Source organism: Dasypus novemcinctus, chromosome 10 (assembly GCF_030445035.2).
Source record: "Dasypus novemcinctus isolate mDasNov1 chromosome 10, mDasNov1.1.hap2, whole genome shotgun sequence".
In the NCBI taxonomy this organism is placed as follows: Eukaryota; Metazoa; Chordata; class Mammalia; order Cingulata; family Dasypodidae; genus Dasypus; species Dasypus novemcinctus.
In genome coordinates this window covers 88,371,220-88,395,659 of record NC_080682.1, presented here as the reverse complement: position 1 = coordinate 88,395,659, position 24,440 = coordinate 88,371,220, and the positions used below count along the sequence as shown (strand labels likewise).

The following is a 24,440-nucleotide window of genomic DNA, read 5'->3' as shown; positions in this document are numbered from 1 at the left end:
AACAAAGTGGGCTAATATCATGATGCAGAGCAGCAATTATAACCCCATAAATTCACCTAGACTTTATGATGTGGGACCCAAGAATGGAAAAGAGTACAAAAGACTCTGCCTTAAGAGAGAAGATGACCTAGCTCTGAAGATAAAGAATTATAGATTGAAGTTGAATTCCCATGCCTGAGGTTAGACACATACTGGAAAACAAAAACAAAACATGGGTAAGGATAATGAAATGAAAGTGGCACAGAGGTGTTGGGGCACGCCACATAGTCACACTGAGCAGTGGGAGGGACGACTGAGGCATTCCTGATACAAACCCCACAACTAGTGCAGAGACCAGGAGCAGTAATGGAGGGATCAAGCAACTATTTGCATGGCTCCTAAAAATCTCCAGTTAAGCCCTAGGTATTCGACAGTCTCATCCTGTCCTACCCTCCTCCTCTACCTCCCCTCCATTGGTTTATAATTTCTACCCAGAGAGTAGAAGAAACTGGGAAGACTGCCATTCTTGCTCTACTATTGAAGCAAAAAGAGAAACTATTTTATGAAGTAAAAGTGATAGGCACCTTGAGAGGAAGTGATCATTGTTTATTTCAGATTTCTTGAAAGTGAACCAGGGAAAAATTAGGCATAGAGAAACATGCACTGTAGACTTTAGTACATCATAACTTGGAAAGTGTAGAAATAAAGCTCTGGAAGGGCAGATGACCTGAGATCAAATGGCTTAAAAATAATGTGATTCTGACTATGCCTTCTCATAAATGATACCAATAAAAAGGAAATGCTTGGAGGTACCATGACAAAAACCAGTTTTCAAAAGGGCTTATACAAAAGATAAAAAGGACATATAATAAAGAAAAATAGAAGTATACCTTCACAAACAGTATTAGGACAGGCAAGCTCCAAACAAAAGGACAATGCTGAGAACAACTGAAAGCTTTTCTTTTAGTTATCTTCTCAGTAAGAAGATGAAATAAAGAATGGACTTGATTCCACTGATGTCAGATAGATGCAAAGAACTTAGAAGAGCAATCCCCAAACTGCTTGCTGTAAGTGAATTTTAAGGAGTCAGGAAAACCAAGTGAGTTGCTAGGAAAGCAGGAAACGAACTTCTTCTTGATTTTCAAAATGGGAGAGAAAGACAAATTCCTTAAAGTATAATCTATTGAGTTTGGTGTCAATCCTGTCATGGGTTGTGAGAAGTGAGGAGGTAAAGTGTAGGGGTCTATATCCACCAAGAGTGAGTCACAACAGATCGACCTCATTGGTTTGACTAGTAAACCTGGTAAAGCCACATTTCAGTGAGGCATTACCAAAGTTTTGCTGGGGCTAGTCTTTTGGATAATTGGAGGAATATAGGGTGGATGTTAAAATAAGTGTATTGGGAAGTGGATATGGCTCAACTGATAGAGCATCTGCTTACCATATAGGAGGTCCAGGGTTCAAACCCAAGGCCTCCTGGCCCATGTGGTGAGCTGGCCCACGCACAGTGCTACTGTGTGCAGTGAGTGCCATGCCACGCAGGGGTGTCCCCCGTGTAGGGGAGCCCCACGCGCAAGGAGTGCACCCTGCAAGGAGAGCCACCCTACATGAAAAAGCACAGCCCTGCCCCGGAGTGGCGCCACGTACATGGAGAGCTGACGCAGCAAAAGGAGATGCAGATTCCCACCGAGGATGCTGGCAGACACACAGGAGCACACAGCGAGTGGACATGAGAGCAGACAATGGCAGGGGGAAGGGGAGAGAAATAAAAATAAATCTTTAAAAAATAAAAATTAAAAAAAAAAGGATGTTGGTACCTGAATAATAATAGTAGCCAAAGGTTATCTATAAGATTTTTTGGTAGAGGGTCACAGTAATCTGCCCTAAGCCCTCCTGCCTATTTAACAATTTTAATCCAAATTTGGATTTGATATAGAAGGCCTTGAAGTTGTGATGATTGGAAGTCAAATAAAAACAAAGTGAATTGGTTGACATTAAGATTCATAAGACCTAGATAGACTAGAGTGATACGTTGCAAAAAAAAAAAAAAAAAGTAATAAAGAGGTCAGAAGAACCTGAATAGTCCTATATTGTTGACAGTAAGGAATGAGGCATATATTAGTTACCAGCTGCTAAAATTAGTACCATTCAATGAATTGGCTTAACAGGAAGAATTAATTTCAGTTGCTAGAGTCTTGCTTCCTCCCAGGTCAGTATCTTTGTGCTGGCTGACAATCTTGGGTTCTTTGGCTTTTTTGTCAGATGGTGATGTACCTGGTAGAGTCTTCTCCTTTCTCTTCCATGTTCCATTGGCTTCCACCTTCTGTCTTCTCTTTATGGCTTCTCCTTCCATGTCCAAGTTCCTTTGCTCATGAGGACTTCAGCCATATTGGCTCACCTTCATTCAGTTTGGCATGCCTTAACTAATAACATCTTCAAAAGTCCTACTTACAAATGAGTTCACACCCACAGGATCAGGGGTTGGAACCTGAGCATGTGTTGTTGTTGTTGTTTTTTGTGGGGGACATGATTCAATCCGTAAGAAAGCACTTAAAGAAGGAGCCAAGCTACTTGAGGACCAAGAACAAGCCCATAGATTTGACCAGGAGGAAGTCACAGATGAAGAGTGGTACCTATAATATAGTGAAGACAGAAGCTTATCTGCCTAGAGGGAATGAGATAATGGAAAGCAAGGGCAGCAGGTCTAGGCTTCTCATTTGAGAAGTTTAATAATGGCAACAACAAGAAAAGAAGATGGCAGTGAAGATTCTTGAAGGAAAGGGAGAGAAGAGCAGTTCTGAAGACCTGAAGGACTGGCAGACTAGGAGAGACTAAAGACTCTGACAACTCTGATCAAATAATGTGATCGTGCCAGGGAAGTGCAGGGCAGCTGGGCTTCTGTTGTCAACAGTGGATACCACATTGGCTTTAATTATGCCTGAAGACTTTTAGGTGTTTTCTATTGCTTTATTAATTTCTGTTCTTCATTTCTTATGAATCAAACTTTGATGACAAAAGGAGAAGCAGTGTGAGAAAGTGAATTCACATTTATCGAAGGCATCATGCCAGGTATTTTATGTAAGTCTCACTTCATTCAGTCTTCCCAACATCCCCATGATGTAGCGATACCCTTATTGTACAAATTGAAAACTAAGTTCAAAAAAGTTCTGTAATTTGCCTAGGTTCACACAGGAAGAAAGTCATAGAACTGGGGTTAAATTGAGATCTTTGTGGGTCTGAAGCCTGTGTGCTTTTAATTGTCACTCATCATAGTTCAGACACTAGTGAGAGGGTGGCTCCCTCTCTTTGGACAGCTGAAGGTTGATCCTTAATTTAATGAATACCTTTTTTTTTTCCCTCTATTTTTTTAAAGTGTTACATTTAAAAAATATAAGAGGTCCCCATATACCCCCACCCACCTCACCCCACTCCTCCCACGTCAACAACCTTTTTCATCATCATGACACATTCATTGTATTTGGTGAATATATTTTGGATCACTGATGCACCACATGGATAATAGTTTACATTGTAGTTTACACTCTCCCCCAGTCCACCCAGTGGGCTATGGCAGAACATATGATGTTCAGCATCTGTCCCTGCAGTACCACCCAGGACAACTCAAGTCCTGAAAATATGCCCACAGCATATCTCTGCTTCCCTCTCTCTACCCTCAACAGCTACCATAGCCACTGTCTCCACATCGATGCTACAGTTTCTTCCATTACTAATCACAATAGTTCCATAGTAGAATATCAGTAAGTCCACTCTAATCCATACTCTATTCCTCCATCCTGTGGACCCTGGGATGGTTATGTCCACTCCATCTCTATATCGAGAGGGGACTTAGATTCCACATGGATGAGGGATGCAATTCTCCTGCTTGCAGTTGTAGGTACTCTTGGTTCCCTGGTGTGGTGGTTGACCTTCTTCACCTCCCTGTTAGCTGGCCGGGGTAAGTCCAATAATCCAGAGGGCAGGAGTTGTAAGTCTCCTGATGCTCAGGGCCTGGCTTTTACAATGGAACCGAATTGAGAGTTCTGATATAGATCCTCATATGTAAAGTCATATGATATTTAACAAGGCCACCAAACCCAGTCAGCTGGGAGAGAATGGCCTCTTGAACAAATGGTGCCTGGAGAACTGGATATCCATTTAATGAATACCTTATGACTCCATCTTTGATTACCCTAACACCTTTCCTTGTGCTCCAGGGTTCTTGGTTAGAGGAATAGAAGCCAGAAAGTTTAATTCTTTGCTAATTGGGGCTGCATCCTCTCCATGGTAATGTTTTTATCTATTTATAGCTGGCCTCTCGTTTTATGTATCACAGTGACTATTCTAAATCTTTTCCTCTTATCTTAGCTGGAGACCCTCTACCCTCCTTTACAGAGAACATCAAGGCCATTAGGCAGGCATTCCCTCCACTTCCTGACTCTTACCTAGAAGCCTCTGTGGGTCCCTAATTCACTTTCCCTCAGAGCTCAGTTAATTCTTCCACCTTGGGCTGCTGATTGCAGACCCTCATCTCTCTTTAATTCCTCTATATCTATCTTCTCATTCTTCATTCACTCATCATCCAGGACCTACCTGATGAACAGTTAAAGCACTGAAAGTCTTTGAGGCTTCTCAGAAGAAAGAACATGAACAGACTGAAACTTAGTCTTTTTTCCCATTTAGCATTTCAGCAATGGCCAAGTCCATGAATGGTAGAGGCAGATTTAGACCGTGACTCACATGACTGGTAGCAGGCAGGCAGGGATCCTCTACCCTCATCAGGCATCTGAGCAAGAGGTTCAGAATCCAGGGATATACAGAATGAGGTTGCAGATGATAACTCAGAAGGCTGGAATGGTACCAGCCAAAGAAAGCAGGAGGTCAGAGTCCTATCGGGGTTCAGAGAAACAGCAGCAGTGGATCTGGGAGAAGGTCTGAAGCCCAGGTCACCTGGTTTTTTCAACCTAATCCTCTTGTCTCAGTGGGGAAATGCCTTGTTGGACATACATAGTCCTGGGAGAAGACAGGCTGGGTCTGCCTATAGGCTAAGCCCATAGGTGATGTAGTTCAAGGGGAGAGTGACAGGGAGGCCAGAATCTGGCTTATGACAGTGATGTCTGCATTGCAGTGCCCCTCATCCAAACGACATCACTGGAGAGGAGAGGAGGCTGGTAGAGGGGCCTCAGCTCAGTCAGTGCCCTTTCAGCCCATGCTGCTACCCAGATCCTCAGTTTCCTTTCTACAGTAAAAAAGGGGATTTAAAAAAAAAAAACACCAAGAATGACATTGCAATGACAGATACAAGCCATTATATATCTTGCCATAGCTTACAAGATTGTGCAGGAGAGAGTGTAAACTACAATGTAAACTATAATCCACGCTTAATGGCAATGCTCCAAAATGCGTTCCTCAGTTATAACAAATGTACCACATTAATGAAGATGTTGTTAATGTGGGAGGTGTAGGGAGTGAGGCATATGGGAATCCCATATAATTTTTATGTAATGTTTATGTAATCTAAATACCTTTAAAAAAAATTTAAAAATATATTAAAAAAAAAAAAACCCACCAAGTTATGGGTTAGGAGTTCCTCTTCTTTTAGACTACACTGTCACCACTGGGGAATGGGCAGCCTAGAGTTCAGGGTTGGGGATATATCAGCTTGTACACAGGTGGTATACGTCACCTGTGCATGGGGTGTTACCATGGGTGGGAGTTTGTGCGGGGGCGCTGGCATGTGTGGCATGGACACATATAAAAAGAGGACGTGTCTGTGTGTTTGCTGCTGCTTGTGCACCCGCCTCTCCTGCTGTTTCTGCTTTGATGAAGGGTTTCTTCTGCGCTCTGTGCCTCCAGTGTTGGCATGCAAAGATGGTACAGAGGAGCCACTTACTGTTGGGGCTTGTTTAAACTGCAGGGTAGTGTGGCACAGGTCCATGGATGGGGCAAGTCTCAGGAAAAGTGCCCTGTCTTTTGGTTCCTGTGAAGAAAGGGGATGGTCATAGATGGTGCCTGCTGGGTGCCACTCGCTCCCACCCTCTGCACGTCCTTCCTTCTGTGCTGCTGCTCTCTTAGGGGGTCTTGTGACCGAGAGCTGACTGACCCTGCCTGCTTTTCTCTCCTTTTTCTCTCTACAGTCGGTTCTGAATGTGATCAGTGAGCTGCAGGAGCAGATGTGTAGGCTGCAGCTGGACATCCACAGGCAGATTCAAGAGCGTCTGTTGCTCAGTAGGGACCACCCTGAGGAGGTGGCGGCCAGCGGCGATGCGGCCGAGCCCCAGCCCCACAGCCAGGACTGTGCCTGTTGGGAGGGGTCACCTGTAGGAACCACGCTTAAGTATATCAGAGCATGCGTGTGGGGGGGCACCTCTCACTGGTGGAAGGCCTGGGGATTTTCTAACCACGGCAGAGTGTGGGTGGCTTAGCACGGTTCTGTTGTTGGCCTCTGCATAGAACTTGGGACTCACTCACTCAGGAAATGAGGGGAACTCTATGACCCTCACTGAACAGGGCCTGAGCAGGCAGCTCCACGCATCACCCTTAGGGCTGGGAATAAGGTATGCCAGAGGCTCTGAGCAGTGAGACATTTGTGCACATGGGAGCTTCAGGATTCTCTTCCTCAGGTATATGATTCAGATACTGACCCCTTCTTCTGGGCTGGGAGATTAAATCAGACTTCATCTCATGTAGTTCTTTTTCCTAGAGAAAACAATTATCATGAAAGAATGAAAGAATCCATTCAATTTTATTTGTTAAAGAGGTTTACCCCCTGTGAGAAAATAGAACAGTTTTCCATTTGCCATGAACAAATGAGTCATCATTTGAATTTCTGGGAAGAAGCCCCCCTCATAATAGCGCCCGAGTGCTTTCATAACTGCTGAGCCACGTGGGATGCGTCTGGCTGGGATTCTGGACTTGGCCCTGGCACTAGTGTGACCTGGTGCTCTGTGCTGCTGCTGAGGGCTGCTGAAGGCAGCAGAGCCAGGCTGGGCCTGAGCCTCTGAGGCTACTTCTGAAGGACTTAGCAGCCCAAGGAAAAGGCTGGGGTCACAGTAACAACGAACACCAGCAGAAGGTACTGCGGTGGCTTTGTAGAAAGTTACCATGATCCATACTCAATTAAGAAATGGGTTGAAAATCTCTACCCAGACTTAGACATTGGGGGAGGGCTTGGTGAGGCAGGATTCCTCCTAAAGGACAAGGGTGAAAACGAAAGTCAAGGTGTTAGTATAGATTGACTAGAGAAGCCTTTAGTGGGCATTGGTGCATGTCCTATGTTGAGTGGGTCACTCCAGGAATACTTCTAAGGGAAGATAAAATTTGTACCAGTGGTTGTAGGGTATGGTGGGCAACAAATAGCATAGAAAAAGGAGGAGGTCACAAAGTCTGATCAGCATAATGCTCTGTGTCCTCGTAGTGGCAGACCCTCAGATAGCAGCCTGCAGCCTCCAATTCTGCCAGCAGCAGGTCTGATGCCCTCTCAGGGTAAATGAGTAGCTTAACTGAGATACAGACCTGAACAGAATCTGCTGCATGTCAAAACAGGCGACCAAGCCTTGATGAGATGATGCAGATCACGGACACAATAACTTTAGCCTGGCAGACATTATTTTAAGAGGGCATCAGTATTTGCCTCAGCTATTAGGAAATCTTAATAAACTACTATACACAACTCAAATGGAAGCCATGTAACTTCCTGGTAGCCTTGCTGATGGTATGCAGCATTTGTTAAATGATGACTTGAGTTTCATGTGTTTATTCATTCAACATGATACAGACCTATTATTATTGTGTGTGTGTGTGTGTGTGTGTGTGTTGCATGCCAAGCACTGCTGGATAATCAGAGGTTAGCAAAACAGACTTGGCTGTTAGCAAAATTCCTCATGGGGTTTACAGTGTAGGAGGAGAACTAACCATCAGCAGTTGTATAAGTAAATGTTTAATTGTGAATCATGCAGGAGACACAGGGTGCCACAAGAGAGTACAGTGGGGTGCCTGCTGTAGTGTGCAGGTAAGGGACAGCTTTTCTCAGGAAGGCCCGTAGATGGGTTAATCCATTGGACGGTTCCAGACAGAGTGACTAGGATGTGTGAAGGCCCAAATCAGAATTAACTAAAAAGTGTCCAGAATAGGGCCATGGGGAGAGAGGTATACAAGAGGTCATCCAGGCTGTGTTGATCAGTTTATGAGCTTCAAGAAGCAGGGGAGTGGCATGATGAGAATTGTCTTTTAATCTTATTGTTCCTCTGGAAGCCGTGGGGTCAGAGGATTGGAGAAGGGCATGAAAATAGAGGAGCAACCAACGAAGAGACTGTCCCAGCCACCAGCAGTAGTTGCTAGAGCAGGATGGAGGTGATAGCATTGGAGAGAAATGAGAGCTTCTAGTTATTTTCTTGGACATAGGATCAACAAGGTTTGGGAATGGATTGCATATGTAGGTCAAGAGGGAGAAAGAGCTGCTGAGGGTGGGTCTCAGGTTTCTGCACAAGGGACTAGATAGGTAGATATACCATGTAGTGAGACCCAGGTGACTAACAGGGGGGGATTCAGAGTTCCCATGACAACCAAGAGCAGCCTATGTACATCCACATGGACATATTAAGAAGAAGTTTTTTGTGTGAGGCTGAGTTCAGAAAGTACACGTAAATAATTGCCTTTATGCTAATTTTTCTGATAGAAACTAGTCAGCAGGACCAGTTATCATTGGTCTGTTTATTCAATGGTAGTTCTAAAAGCAGGGCCTCTGGATTGAAGGTACAGGCTTGTATTCTAGGTCTACCACTTACTACAGGAACACAGGCAAGTTGTTTAACTATCATTGCCCCATTCAGCAACCTTCAGTGGCTCCCTACTGTCTGAAATATGGTATCAGAATTCATTTCCTCATCCAGAAGCCTTCACAATAGAGTCCCACTTTATCTTCCCAGACTCATTTCCCACTAATTGTCTACAGCCATCCTCTGCTCTAGTCCAACAGCTTATCTCCCTTTCTGCCTCATTTTTCTTCTGCTCCCCGGATGCCCTCTCCCTGCCTTCTTTCTTCAAACCAGTCCCCTTCTCTGAACTGGAATAACCACACTGGCCTCTACATTTGGCGCTTTGCATTGTTGCCTTGGTGTTTTATTTCTGTCCCACTCAATGGTCATTTATTCAGTGAAGCCTTTAGGGATCACCCGTCACCCACTCTGAGTTCCCCGTCTCCTGGCCAGGGTGATGCTCTCATTTAGCCTGCTTTCTGCTACTTTTCACAAGAGCAGCTGTTCCATTTCAGCATTTCTCTTCCTTCTGCTCCTAAGCCCTACCTGTCTGGCCCCCTACACACAAGCCCAAGACCCATGTGGCCCACAGGGAACATGAAAGAGAAAGGGGCAGGCAAACCCTTTTTAAAATAAGAGCCCACTTTTCTTTCTTATGTCTGAGAAACTCAATGACCTAAGAAATGCCTTCATTTTTAAATGGTCGCACTGAAATGAGGATCACGTTTGAAGTTTAAAATCTCAGCGCTAAGCTTGACGTGGTTGCACCTTCCCCTGGCCTTCTGTGCATGAACTTTAGGAGGTTTGCACACCCAGCTGCTCTTGTTTGTACACACTCCTGCTCTTTAATCATCTGAACTTTGACTTTCTCCCCTCCTCGTCTAGGAATTACTGCAAGAACTCAGGCACCTCAAAATCAAAGTGGAAGAGTTGGAAAATGAACGGAATCAGTATGAATGGAAGTTGAAGACCACTAAGGTAAAAGGTGTTTCTGGTGGTTAAAGAGAGGCCATTGAAGAGGGAGAGCCTGTGCGTGAACTTGGACTTGTCTGTAGCCTAAACTTGAAATATGCAAATTGACCGTACAAAACAAAAAAAAAAAAAAGAAGAAGAAAAGAGAGAAAAGGAAGGTCTTAGCAATCCTGGGGCTGTATTCCTGCTTCCAGCCCACTCCACATACCTGTGGGGCAGGGGAGGCACTGCCATTTCATTTCTGCACCACTGATGTTACTTGGTGACCCCTATAGACATTTTAATTTCTACTTTTTATTAATGTTTCCAAAGTCCTGTATGACTCTTAACGTTGAGTTTGTAGTTTTAGTTTTTCCACAATTTAATAATTGTTTAATCCATTATAAAAACAGTATGTACTCTTTATAGTATATATTGAAAGGATTCTTTATAGAGAATTTTCAAATCATAAAAAGTAAAGAAATAAAGATCATTCATACTGTCCAGGAACTACCATGGTTAATATCCCTATCCAGGTATTTCTCCTTTTAGGTAACTCTCACTCTAAAGTTCTGGTGTTGGTAACTTACCTATAATTTTATATCATGCTTTTTTTTCATTTAAAGTTGTATTATGATTTCCTATATTATTAAAATAAACTCTGTGAACAAGTTAATATCCTGTTGAATAAATATAAAATAATTTGCTAAACATCCCCTGTGGTTAAGTATATTGGTTACTTCTAAGACCCCACCATGATTTTTAAGTAGTTTAATTAATGTTTTAGTTAAGATTTTTATGCTTGGAGATTTTATTCCCTCTATTTCCTTAGGATTGATTCTCAGAGGTAGAATTACTTGGTCAAAATATATGTATATTTTAAGGCCTGTGAGTCATACTGCCAAGTTGTTTCCCAGAGAATTTTATTTCTGTATAGTACTATCTGCAGTACCTGAGTATACACACATCATCTTTGAGCCACCAGCTGCAGCATCCTTTAGAAAAAACAATTGCTTATTTGATGCCTAGAGGAGGATGATATCACCATATTATTTTAATTTACATTTTTTTGACTGTTGGTTAGGTTGGACCTTTATGTCTGTTAATTAGCCATAGAATTCTTCCTCTGGATTGTTTATTCATATTCTTTGCTTAGTTTTCTATTTTGGTTTTAGTGTTCTTGCATTTTATTAAATACAAAGAAACATTAAATTTTTGTTAAATTTCTTATAAATGTTTCTTTGTCTTTGAGTACATCTTATGTAATTTTGATATACATTGTTATGTAATTAAATCTATCTCTTATCACCTAACAAAGTCCTTTCCCAACTGAGTTCACATAAATGTTGACCTGAATTTTCTTTTAGCATTTTTCCCTGAAGTTTGATATTTACATTCTTTGGTCAATCTACAACTTATTTTAATATAAGATGAGGATATAAATTGAATTTTAACCCCAATTAGCAGGTTAATAATCTTACTATAATTCAATTGATGTATATTTTACCTTCCCACTGACAAGCATTATTCAGCATTATCACGTAATATCTTAAGTATTTTGCAAGTATTAACTGATTTGTCTTTATAACAATCCAAGTGGGTAGGTAGTATATTCATGTTTTACACATGAGGAAACTGAGGCACAGAGAGGCTAGTGACTCCCAAGATCTTACAGCTGTCAGTAACAGCCCTCCAGCAGATCCATGGATCTACTGGTCTTTTTACCTGAGTGTAGCCTTGTTTATACCTCCTTTCACAGTCACTCATTTTTGGACAGCTATTTTTTTCAAGTCGCTCCACCATAGTGCTCCACTCAAGCGAGTCCTGTCTTAGTGAAACCTTTAAAGTTGTACATTCCACATTCTGTTATAAAAACATCATTTTTTTTTCTTTTTCAATTATTTAAGCTTTTTGCCTTGGCATGTAGACCTTGGAAATGCTAAGCGTTGTTTAATAAGCCCCAGTTGCTGAGTATCTACTGTGAGCTGGAATGTACCAGGCTCTTTGCATACATTTTCTTATTTAGTCCATAAAATAACCCAGTGAGGCATATTATCCTTATTTTACTGTTAAGGAAAGTGAGGTTCAAAGTGCCCGAGATAGGGTTCAGATCTGGGTCTTTGTTGCTCCAAAACTCATTTCTCTTCCCTATCTTGTCCTGCTTTCCTGCAGTAAAGACCCACAGTAATTTTGGGAAGTTCTTCATTTTTCTGCTTAAAGCTTCTCAGTTTCTAAAGGTGATTCATCTTCCAATTCAGCAGCAGTAGGGCATGGTCCCTGGGTTTAACGAGGCACGGCACTTGCAGGAAGCCAGAGCGCTCATGTCTGCCTGGCTGTCGGGCTGCATGTCTTTGTCTCAGGCCTCTTGCCACATGGCCCTAGGCTTGATGGCTGTGGCACTGGAGGCAACAGCACACCTTGTCCTCGTGGTCAGGTAGAGGGCATCTGGGTTGTTGGCTTTCCCAGCTGTGAGACAGCTGCTGATCTAAGGTAACAAGCACTTATAGTTTCTGGCCTGTTCTGTGGATACTGACACAAAGTGGGTTGGGTCCAGTTAATTGCTCTGTAGATTTTAAGTAAATGACCTCGCCCAGAGGCAGGACTCAGAGGGAAGAGGCATCGTGCTGGCAGGGGCTGTGCTCTCTCTGAGCAGCCCAGGTCACTGAAGTCCATTACGGCACCTACGGGCAAGCAGCAAGCATCCAGTTTCCTAACAAAGACCAGCACCCATTCTTCTCTACAAAGAAAGGGGGAGATGACCATGGAGATGTGCAAGAAGGGCTAAGGGAATACCTTCCAAGAATAGTCGGGCCCGCATAGAAATTAGAGGCATTGGATTGAGAGTCCCAGGGCTCAGATGCTCTAAGGTCACACAGTCTTACAGTTTTTTATTTTAGTGAGGTCCCATTTATTTATTTTCTCTTTAGTGGCTTGTGCTTTGGGTGTAAAACTAAGAAACCATTGCCTTACACAAGATCCTGAAGATGATTCTGCACATTTTCTTCTAGGCAGTTTGATGGTTCTAGCTGTTACGTGGAGGTCTCTGATCCATTTTGAGTTGATTTTTGTGCACCTGGCTGTGAAGCTGTGGAGTTGTGAAGAACTGCTCTGTGGCCACAAGTCTCAGGCAGTTCAGCACAGCCGGTCTTGGCTCTCTGGACTCTGTGGGTGGAAACCAGAGAAGAGGGGTAGTGTTCCATAGTTGAACTTTAGTCTAAGGAAATCCTACTCCTTACTACCCTCTTATGCCTTGTATGGTACTCTCAGTCCCATTTTAGGGATATTAGGGAATGTTTACTGAGAGAAAACCCTTGAGTTGGAGTGAGAAGAGTGATCCTCATCTTTCCTATTAACTCACCTGGGGTGGCTGCAGCCCAGGAAGTGGAGCAGGCTGCATAAGGTTTGCATCCTGGTCTGACCACACAGTAGCACAGTGCTACTTTCTACCCTATATGTACAGGGATCCTGCTTCCTGCCTTGGTTTCTTGTGAGACTTGAGAGAGGTTTGATGTAACAAAGTGATGAGCACAGGGGCCAACACTAAGTATGAGCTCAGTCAATATGTCTTGAAATAGAACACAAGGCCTGTGTTTGGCAGAAGAGCCAGTGCACTGTTTGGCAGTAGGACCAGTGCACATCCAGTTATCTGGGGTGGCTCAAAGAGTAACTTGGGCTACTGCAGGAAAGAGCGACCCATACCTTGAGGACTGAAGCTCAGTGTGCAACTGACCCATAGCATGGAGAAGAACGTGTCAGGGGAGAAGCCTTTACTGTGTCTTCTCATTGGCTGTCTCAGGAGTCAGGGCTCAAACCCTGTTTTAGTTTGGTTTAATGCTCAGAGGACTGAATGGTTAGCCATAAGGAAAAGAATAGGATGAGAAGAGTAATAGTAGGAGCAATTTTTGCATGCTTGCTATGTGCCAAGCATCAGGCTAAGATGTTCATAACTGTTAATTCTCACTGCAATCCTGTGAAGTAAGTATTTGCCCCATTTTTTAGATGAGCTAAGACTCATCTAAAGTTTAACTCCCTTGCCAAGATCATCCATCTAAGGAAGTGAGGGAATCCAGGTTTATCTTGACTCCTAAGCCAAAGGGCCCCCTTGGGATGGAACCTGCACACTTCTGATCTGCTAATGAGTGTATAAAGGCACTGGACACCCATACCTATTGTGGTGTGTGAAGTTTAAGCTGCTATACTTAGGAGAGACATGGGAACCATTGGATGCAGCTGTGCTTGTGAATGCGTGTGTGAATATATGTGTGTTCTCAGGTGGCTATGTTCACTCGCTTTTTGTGTGTATACAAAAGTATGTATGGTAAATGTACCTAAATGCTTGTACATATGTGTATGTGGGTGAGCATGCACACATGCCTGGAGGCTGACAGAGGCAGTGGCTGTGTACAGAGATGGGAGAGTATTGAGGGAGGGAGCTCTTTGCTTTTCCTTTATCTACCAGTCGTAGTGTGATTTCCACTGCATTTCCTGTGGAAAGATGAGGTGGAAAGATGAAAGATGCATATGCTTGTTATACTTGTGTACATACACACTATTGCATGAATATCTTGAGAGAAGGATGACCACACCCATAAAGAGAATGTCCACCTCTGGACCAAGAGCAGCCTTTCCGTTGCACACAATCCCAGCTCCTTGGGCCAACAGTGTCTGGACCTCCGAAGGCAAGAGAGAGAATGAGCCTGGTTGGGGTAGGAGGGATGCAGGGGAAGGAACAGATCGACAACCCAATCCGTGAGCAGGGCTGGAATGGCCAGGGAGAGTGGATTCATTTGGCAGTGGAGTCACTGGCACCTTTGCTCCTAACTTTCTGACACGTCCTAGAACCTGATGGGCTCTGAGCTCTGACTTGAGGCCCATCGTCATGGCTCAGTTGTCCCTCTGACTTGGTGGGGATTTTCTGTTGCTCTTCTAGGCTGAGGTAGCCCAGCTGCAGGAGCAGGTGGCCCTGAAGGATGCAGAAATTGAGCGTCTGCACAGCCAGCTCTCCCGGACCACAGCTCACAGCGACCATACAGAGAGAGGTAACTGGCTTGACTGTGGGTGATGCAGTTGCCCTTGGTCTCCGCACCATCTCTCATATGGAGGCATACATGCCTATGAATGAATGTGTAGAGCTGTGTGAGTAGGTGTGCTAATATGTACGTATGTGCATATAGGTCCACCAGAATACCTTAGTGAACAGTTATGTGTGTGTGCGCGCATATGCCTAAAAGGCATGGCTCAGTGGTGGAATCATTGCCATGAACCTCTCTCCTGCCCAGGAGACTCAGCTCTGAAGACTTTCCTCAGATGTACAGTGTTAATTGAAGCTCTGTGCAGCTACCACCAGAGCTTTTACTCAGCATGTAGGAAATACTCTTTCACTTGATTGATGGTTGTCATCACCAAAGGGAGGGCTTTAGCCGTTCATTCAGTCTGCCCATGTCTGTGTGTGGATACCTGCCTGACACTTGTACCAGGCCCAGGGAAGGCTCTTTCTTATCCTTTAGATTTCAGCCGTTACCTCTTAGAAAGGTCTTTCCTGCGCACCCTACATCGGTAGGTGGTCCCAGTCCTATTATACTCTAACACAGCATTCTTTTTGTTTCCTTCATAGCACTTACTACAACATATCAGTCTTGTATTTTGGGAGGTCTCTTATGTATAGACTTGTTTTCCCCTCTATGGGGCAGGGCTGTGTCCATCTTGCTCAAAGTTATATATGCAGAGCTTAGCATAGTATTCCTTTGTTGAATGAGCAAAAGGATGGTCAATGGTTCTTGAGGAGTCCCAATCTTGCTGAATAAAAAAGAGAGGGTAAATCTTCAAATACTCTTCTTAGCTCATATTTTATATTTATGGCTATTTGTCATGTATACAAAATCATCATGAACCTCCCAACTTCTCCATTTATCACCCAGGTGACTATGCAATGCTGGGAGAGATCATATAGTCCTTTGGATTGGCACCAATTCTGAGTCTTATGTCAGCCTGGACATTGCTTAGTTTAGATCCCTGGGATGGGGAAGCCATGGAGCCATGGAACAATAGCTTAGGCTGGAGAAGGGAATTAGTGACCAACATACTCACTCCTTTCCCAGACTTTCTCAGTGTCTTCCCAAACAATTGGGTGTGTCACCTACCCACTAAGGCCTAGTATAGAGAGGCTAGGTCCTCCTAAGATACCCTGAACTACCTGTAATTCCAAGCCTGGACAGGGAGCTCCCTTTGCCATGAATTCTAGGCCAGGCAGCCCTCCCCCTCTCCACCCTGTGCTTCACAGTCTAAGCCTTCTAGGCTCTATGCCATCCCAACTTCACATACTACCTAGAGCTGGTCTTTTCACCTTTTGCTGGTCCTTCCCAAAGATCAAGGTTTGCCAGTCCTTATCTGGAGCTTACCCCATAACCCGGAGTACAGAGTTTATTGGCTGCCAGGAGCCTAAGACGATGATCAAGAACCCTTCTCTTGACTCTGAAAATGATCCCCACAATTCTTTGCACAAAGTCCTTAGACTCACTGTCCCTATTCTTGTTGGAAGCGAGCAAGCATTCCAAAAGGAAATGGGATGTCTATAGTTCTGTTCTATGCTCTCTCTACTTTTATAGACATTGCTGTTCTGTTTGCAATTACCCACTTTGGGGATGGGTGTAGGTCCTTGTAACTTTATGCCAGTTCTTAGATCTCTGAGTATCTGGAGGGATGACCTCCAGCCCTTTCAGGCATTGGCCTTTGTCCCAGTTCTTCATTCAGCTGTAGAATTTTTTTTTTTAATTCTCCTCTGCTGCAATCCATGGGACTGTATGATTTTTCTTTAAAACCTGTTAGCAGCCCAGGTACATACCTACTTGACATATCAAGGATAAAGATGTTTTCATTCCTATGAGATGTTTGTTGTAAAAGATATTTGGTTCTCTCTGGGTCACCTTTGAGTAAATGGTATTTAGCTTTGTCCACAAACGTCTACAAAGAGAAAGCCAACTACTAAATTTATTCATTTAGTAGCTCAACAAATATTTAATGAGACTGACTGTATGTCATGCACCATCTTGGGCTCTTTAAAGAAATAAAGAAGCCCATGTGTAGTTTGTTTACATATAAAGTATTCAGGCTTGCTCTTGAAAAGCATATTAAGGTGTGGGGATAGCTGTTTGCATTTACATAAATAATTCTTTTTTTCCCAAAATTCTTTTAGACCAAGAAATTCAACGTCTGAAAATGGGAATGGAAACTTTGCTTATTGCCAATGAAGATAAGGTGAGACGGACATTTAGGTGACCCTCTTCTTTCCCTGCTGACTTCCTAGCTGGTCTCTGGTATTCTGGACAGGGCCATGCACATCAGGCTATTGATTCAGGAATGGTGTCAGGAGAATGGCTTCTGCCTCCAAGAGACTAGACCTCAGCCACTTGTCACTGGCTTTGAGGCCTGAGAACTTTGCCTAAATGAAATTTCTCAAAGACAGACTAACGTCCTGCCTGACCATGTTGGTGTGGGAAAAAAATATATGAGTGTGGTAACTGCCAGTATCATAGCTACTACTTAGACTCTTAGCAAACCTCAGGAACAGTCCCACCAACCTCTCATGTGCACGATCTGGTGATAGGACAACACAGAGACAGTAGGCAGCAAGCAATGCCTCAGTTTACCCTGTCTTTTTATATCCTCCATATCTGATTCCTGCACAACCATAAATTAGACACTATTTATAGAGCACTTACCTGGCACAAACATTAGCCCTGAGGATCCCAACCCTGCATTTAACAGATGAAGAAACAGATTCAAAGTGTTTAATTTTGCCCATAGTCAGGTAACTAGTAGATAGCAGATGTAGGGTTCAAACCCAGGTTTGTCTAACTCCAGAATCTCTGTGGCTTCCCAAGTTACTATGTCTTTCGCTTGAAAGAAATGAGATCATCTGGAAATTTCCTCAGTTGTGTAAGGAATCTCAGACTCCTAGGGAACAGAAGAGGATTTGTGGGAATACATGACGGTTTACTTTAGTCATTTTTTTTGTGTAGCTCCAGAGGGCAACACTTGGAGCAGGAGGCAGATTTCAATGGCTACCTCAAGAGGGTGGGAAGACAATGAGTTTTATGTTTCTGGCAACATTCAAGCCTCACAAAGGCCATGTCAGGGAGGGACATTTTGGATAGAGATTGGACTTCGTGTAGAGCCATAAGTGCAGACACTTGAGGCAGACAATTGACAATCAGGTTCTGTGGGAAGAGACCTGGACACTGTTTTTCCCATTGGAGTGCTCTATAGGTTCCACCTGCAGTTTCTTCTCAGTGTGCCCCAGAACAAAGCCTTAGCCCCTAAATGAAATCTTCTCAAGTGCCAGTTATGTTCACCTCTACATCTGCTTTTACACTGTGGCAGGACCGTCGGATAGAGGAGCTTACTGGGCTGTTAAGCCAGTACCGGAAAGTGAAAGAGATCGTGATGGCGACTCAAGGTAAGAGCAAGTGGTCATCCTACAATATTCTCCAAAAGAGAGTCCATCCACTGTGTTAAATCCTCCATTTAGAGAAGATCCCCAACTGGAGAATGGGGCTGTTAAGACTGCCATGAATGGTAAGAAATTGGCAGCTGTTGATTTCCAGAAATTTTATCAAATGGCAGTTCTGAGCTGCTAGAAAATTCCAGACCCCGAAAGAAATAAGGCTACAATCTTTAGCGCTTTGGCATCTCCACCCTTGGAAGGCCTCCTCTGCTTCTCCCAGGATACCCCACAGAGGCAGTGAGTGGAGTCTAACCTGGAACGAAAATTAATTCAGTGCCTTCATTAGGGATTAGAGCTTGTCCACCTCCTGGAGAATCTAAAAGCTCCCCCAGCAGACTCAGAGGGTACTTTGGGAGCCTTCCTTGAGCTGCTGGACATCTGGGTGCCCTCAAGAAGTCACAGGAAGGGAGAGCTGTTTGTTTTTCTTATTTCCTGTTCAGAATAAATGCAACATGCAGTCAATGTGGTGTTCTTATGGGCATGGTGGTGCTTACGGCGGGCTGCCTTCCTTGTTCATTGACGTGGGCTCCCATCACACATACTGAAGGTGCACCTTTTCCAGAGGAGAGGGCTGCTTTGAGGGTATTCAGGAACCTTTGATTCTGGCTGACTGCCTGCCTTTTCTTGGCATGATGCCAAGCCCAGCACCAGTAGTGGCTGACTGGCTGTTGCCCAGAACCTCTGCCAACCTATGTACATTGCACAACCCTGTTTTCTCTAATCCTTTGGAAGCTTGGCAGAGGCAGCCCTGGGTCAAGGCACTCTCAGGACTTGATTGCCTGTGGCTAAGGAATGCAAAAGCTAGAGGCCGGTGTGCCTTCCCTCTGTTCCTACAGATGAGTTCTGACCTTGAGACACCTCCTAAAAGCTCCTGCTCAGATGCCCTGAAGTACCTTCTGCATCTACTTGGTGTCCCTTTATCTGCTACATTAGGCTTTTTTAATGAAGGAGAAACTGTGTAAGGATTTTGTAGTTCAATTAAAGATTTCTAAACAAATCACACAAAGTGCTCACAATCCCTTCTGCTTTCATGCTTCCAGGGCCTTCAGAAAGGACACTTGCAATCAATGAAGAGGAACTGGAAGGGAGTTCCAGAAAGTGGGGCACTGCAAATAAAGGCCCTGAAGAATTATTTAAACCAGAGGTACTGTGTTTCCATCTATGACTTGGGCTTTCAGTAGGCCCTCTGCTCGGGCAAGGATCTAGTGAGGTGCATGCCAGGTATACCTCTTGACAGGTGAAAAATTAAATCAGTGGAGTGGCCCCGGAGGCCTTGGGGAGAACACGGAGGTGAGCAAGGGGCCACAGCCCAGGCCTGTGTTCTGGTTTGGAGGGACGGCATGGTGGGTGCTGGGACTAGAGGATAGGAATTTCCTTTTATATTTTGGTTTCTTGTTTATGTTTGCCTTCCCTCTCTGAAATGTAAGCAGAGTCCAAAAAGCATTGTTTATTTTATGTATCATTGTTTTTCCAGGGTCTGCAATAATGCTTGATACCCAGTTAAATTTAACAAATACTTTCTGAAGGAATGAATGAGTCCTGTTCGTTTAAAGGGATAACTGTAACTTCCAAAGTGATGCCTTCCTGCTTCACAGACATCCCCTCCCGCCTCTATAAACACACACTGATTTTCTTCTCTTTCCTTCCCAAGCACCACATTCATTTTGTTTGTTTAAAATCTGGCCCTATGATATGTATCTCTGTGAACTTAGGCTAAATACAGATAAGCAGACAAACCCATAGATACAGACCTCGGGTGGAGGAAGGGCTTCAGCCGAGGGCCTAAAAGATTCATGAAACTCCAGAATGATCCAACTGGAAAGGGCCTTCACAATCCAGTCCCAGCCTTTTAATTAGGGTAGGATAAAAAAGTGTTACCTAGTGACCAAGTTACCAAGTCAGAACAAGCACCCCAGATCACTGGCAATAGCAGTACAGGAACTAACTCTTAACTCGGTAGACACTGCATAGCTCATCTCCCTTATTCCTTGTTACACCAGAGGTGAACTACAAAACTTCATTGGCTATTAGAACTGCAGTAACTCAACTCAATTCAATTCATTTCTGAGGAAGTGAGGTACAAAAACTGCTGTAACTCAATTCAATTCAATTCAGTTCTGACTCTAACCCCCCAGAGTTGAGCCAAATGCCACAGGGGAAGGCATCCTCCTCAAGAGGGCCCTTGAGGCTCCAGTCCCTGGCCACCCGCACTTCTGACCACCTGGCTACAAATTCAGGAATTCCTACCACCCTCATGGGTTGGATAAATTCACTAGAACAACTCACAGAACTCACTGAAAGTGTTATATTAGTAAAAGTATACAAATAAGAAGCTAAAAGAAGATATGCATGGGGGAGGTCTAGGAGGGTCTCAAACACAAGCTTCCTGTCCTCTCCTCTTGGAGTCAGACCACATCACTCTCCCAGCACAGTGATGTATCTTTTCAATCATGGAAGCCCGCTCAAGATCATAGTGCCCCAAGCTGATATGGGGTCTGATGATATAGGTATGATTGGTGGACTCAGTGCCCACATGGTTGAACTCAGTGTATAACCTGCATGGTCAAACTTAATTTCCAAATTCCAAAGATGTGGAGGTTGCCTTGCCAGCAACTAGGGACAAAGACCAGCCAAGATTTTATTATGCTGCACACCCCTTTTGGGATCCTTCTTTTATTATGATGCAGAGGAGGCTCAGAAAGGGTAATTTGCTCCAGGTCACATGGCAAGCAGACAGCAGACCTCACGCTTGAACCCAAGGCTATCTGACCATAAAGCCCAGGTTTTTTTTTTCATTTTTTCATTTTTTTTTAATTAAAATTATTTATTTTTACGAATTACATTAAAAAAATACGAGGTCCCAATCAACCCCACCGCCCCCACCCCCCACTCCCCCCACAGCAACACTCTCTCCCATCATCGTGAGACATCCATTGCACCCAGTAAGTACATCTCTGAACATCACTGCACCCCGTAGTCAATGGTCCACATCATAGCCCACACTCTACCCCATTCCATCCAGTGGGCCCTGGGGGGGTCTACAATGTCCTGTAATTGTCCGTGAAGCACCACCCAGGACAACTCCACGTCCCGAAAACGCCCAGGTTTTAATGATTATACCATGTGGCCAGCATTCTTCCTATAGTAGACAAAAGAGATACCAGGCCCTAGAGAAAAGAAGCGATCCTTGCAGACAGTGCAATATTAGGACATATAACTGTGTTCTTTTATACCACCGTTAGCTCATGTGGTTCACTCCCCCTGTGATATTCTTTGATCTCTTCCCGTTTTGGTTATCCCCTTCCCATTTCTCAAAACTCAGCTCAAGTTCTCTCCTCTGATCTTTCCACCAGGAAAGGTCCCCTCTATTCCCATATCATTTTATAAGCATGGGTTCCATAAGGATGAATTACATTTTACCCCTATTCTAATTTACTTACCAGCCTCCCTGATGTGTAAAGTGCTTGCTCCTTGCCTAACAGAGGGTCTGACAGACGGCAGGTGTTGATAATGTTTGTTGAGTGACTGTATCAATTAGGGTTCTCTCATTATAAGCAACAGAAATGGACCTTTGCTAACCTAAGCCAAAACGGAATGTTTTTGAAAGGGTGTGCAGGGAGTCTCACTCATTGAAAGCAAAAGCTAAAGAACCAAGCTCAGAAAGAGCAGGGGCAGAAAACCCTGAGGGAGCCAGGTCTCAGGACTCTTGTCAGGATTCCAATCCTGGGATATATGCTTTGGCTAAGACTTGGGGACCAGGAAGGACAGGTAAATTGGCCCAGCTTGATCATTATGCCTATTGCTTGGCATCTTAAAAGAGCAAAGGAAGGGACCCATATTGATGTATCCGCCATGGCTGTACCTAGGTGGAGGGAAGTGAAGGGAGAGGAAAGGAGCAGTTCAAAGAAGGGGAACGGGGGGGTAAACAGCAGTTCTTTTCTACAGTGACTTCTGTTTCTGGTGCAGATGCCTCCGAGATGTAGCTCTCCCGTAGTGGGGCCACCTCCACTCCCGCAGAAATCCCTGGAAAACAGGTAGGATGCCTGAACATTTTCCCAGAGCTGCTGTGCTCTCAGACCCTCCTGGAACTCCTCAGATGGGTGGTGACTGGCCATGCACAGGGACCATGGCCACCATGCCCATTGGCAGGGCAGCTCTCCAAGTCCCAACAGTGGCCACAGGGGAGCCAAAGCCATGGGGCAGTCATGAACCAGGCCTACCTTCCTGGCTTGTGACTTTCCTACCCACAAGTGAGAGTCATTGTCACTGAGCAAAGACCTGGCCAGAGCTTGGAGCTTCAGAGGAGAGGTGGCTGCAACTCATCCATGTCTTCCAGTGACTCTTTGGGGCTGAGACAGCATTCTGTGCTGTGTGTCTGTCATTTCCATCAGTCTCTCTGGAATGAACTTCACAGTCTCAGAGTGAATCTAGCCCTTTTATCATCCAGGCTCTCTAAGGAGTATCATTTCCCCTCCCAGGGAAGTTGGTACAGTTGCTTTGAGGAAGCTTCTCATAAGAAGGAGCTTATGATGAACTGGCCTGTGGGGTCACTTGACTGTCTTGTTCCCTCTAAAAGGAACCTCTTTCTACTTCCCCATGTCAGCTCTTTAGAACACATTTCCATTTTGGGTTCCATGGAGAGGAGATGTGGCTGCTTCTCTGCCAAGGACAGGCTGTCTTTCAGCAGAAGCTTCCCTAGAATGTTGCTGAGTCTCCAGAGCTTATGTGATTGGGGCTGCACACCCCTGCCTGTGTTCATAGATTCCATTTCTGAGGCTCAAAGAGACCTGTTGTTCCCCTGAGACTTTAGCCCTACAGGAAACTGGCAAAGTCAGACTGAGTGATTGACCAGTCTTAGTTTTGCAAAATCAGGTACTTTGTTTATGAGTTCTCTCAGGAAAGCAACACTGAGCAACTCACACTGACCAGACTCAAAAGAGACTATTATGTAAACAGATGCTAATTCATTCATTCACACTGAAAAATAATGACTGCCAAGGAGACCTGGCACAAGGTAATGCTTGTGACCACTGATAGTGTTGCCTCTTCTTTGTCCAGTTGGTGTCCTCTGTGAAATAGCCCCTAAGGAAAATAAAATTCCTTTGAGCATACTGTACAGCGTAGAAGCTTGGAGAACCACAGGTGGTGCTGTGAGCTATGGTGGCCTGGTGTGCTCATCTTAACTCTAAAAAGGCACCAGCTCATCCCTCCATGGATTGTTCTAGAGACTCACAGACAAGGCATTGTCATTATCTTTCCTCTCTTTTGAATCAAGAGATATTAGTCTTCTCTTATGGCCATATCAGTCACCTCCCATTGATGCATCACATACAATTGAATGTATTCTAGTTTTTTAGGAATGCCCAGTGTTTTTTTAATTTGGATTTAACCCTGATATCCCACCAAGACACTGGCAAACCAGTCTATCCTACAGGGTATAATGGTTATTACTAGAGGAAGACTTTTTGCTGCCCTTGGCCCTAAGCCCAAGACACATTATTGGTCAAGCATTTGAGATGTCTTCTACACAAATGACACCACATACCTCCTCCACTAACAATTTCCTGTTTCATTTTCTTTTGCATTTTTCCAGGGCTCAGAAAAAACTCTCCTGTAGTCTAGAGGACTTGAGAAGTGAATCCATGAAAAAGGTCAGCTGATCAATCAATCTGTAAAGATTACCTAGTGACTTCTTTGTGCCCGGCACAGTACTGGGATATACAGATGAGCTCCTGGTGCCTACCTCATGGAGGTTTCTATAGAGTGCCAGGGAGGCAGCACTTACATGATCACTTTGAGGAAACCAGACAAGTATGGCCCAGGGCCAGGGCAAGTCCCCAGAGGCAGGACAAGCCAGGAAATGCTGCCTGGAACAAAAGATGTTAAGGAGGGGAAAGCCTTGGTTAGAGTTTGGTGAGCACAGATAACTTTGGAAAATGATGGGGAGCAGGAAGAGGTAAGGTTGAAGCCATGAGTGGGATCAAGCCAAAGAAGATCTTAAATACTGATCCTATAACCAAAAGGCAGTTGGGTGCACTGCAGGTTTTTTGAATGAGTATGTGGGTGAAGAAGATGGTTCCAGGAGGAGGGTATTCTATCATTGAGATTGGAGAGGAGACTGTTGTGAGAGTCTAGGAAGAGATGAGGAGGGTTTGTGGCCCCTTACATGGGGTAGCCCTTGACCATGTGGGTGACCCCTATGCTAGGGAGGAAGGTCCCAGGCTGTCGAGTTCAGTCGTTGGTGACTGAGGGAT

The 24,440-nt window shown here is 44.3% G+C and overlaps 1 protein-coding gene across 7 annotated transcripts in view; it reads left to right on the top strand.

Annotated features, from left to right (window-relative positions):
- Nucleotides 1-24,440, top strand: part of PPFIBP2 (PPFIA binding protein 2) — a 153,181-nt gene that overhangs the window by 105,072 nt on the left and 23,669 nt on the right. For all 7 annotated transcript variants that reach the window (XM_058305795.2, XM_058305794.2, XM_058305798.2 and 4 more), the window contains 7 exons: nt 9,618-9,710; nt 14,614-14,722; nt 16,876-16,937; nt 18,063-18,138; nt 19,227-19,330; nt 22,153-22,220; nt 23,780-23,837. In XM_058305795.2, coding sequence (XP_058161778.1) covers nt 9,618-9,710; nt 14,614-14,722; nt 16,876-16,937; nt 18,063-18,138; nt 19,227-19,330; nt 22,153-22,220; nt 23,780-23,837 — 570 coding nt within the window. The remainder of the gene's footprint in view (nt 1-9,617; nt 9,711-14,613; nt 14,723-16,875; nt 16,938-18,062; nt 18,139-19,226; nt 19,331-22,152; nt 22,221-23,779; nt 23,838-24,440) is intronic.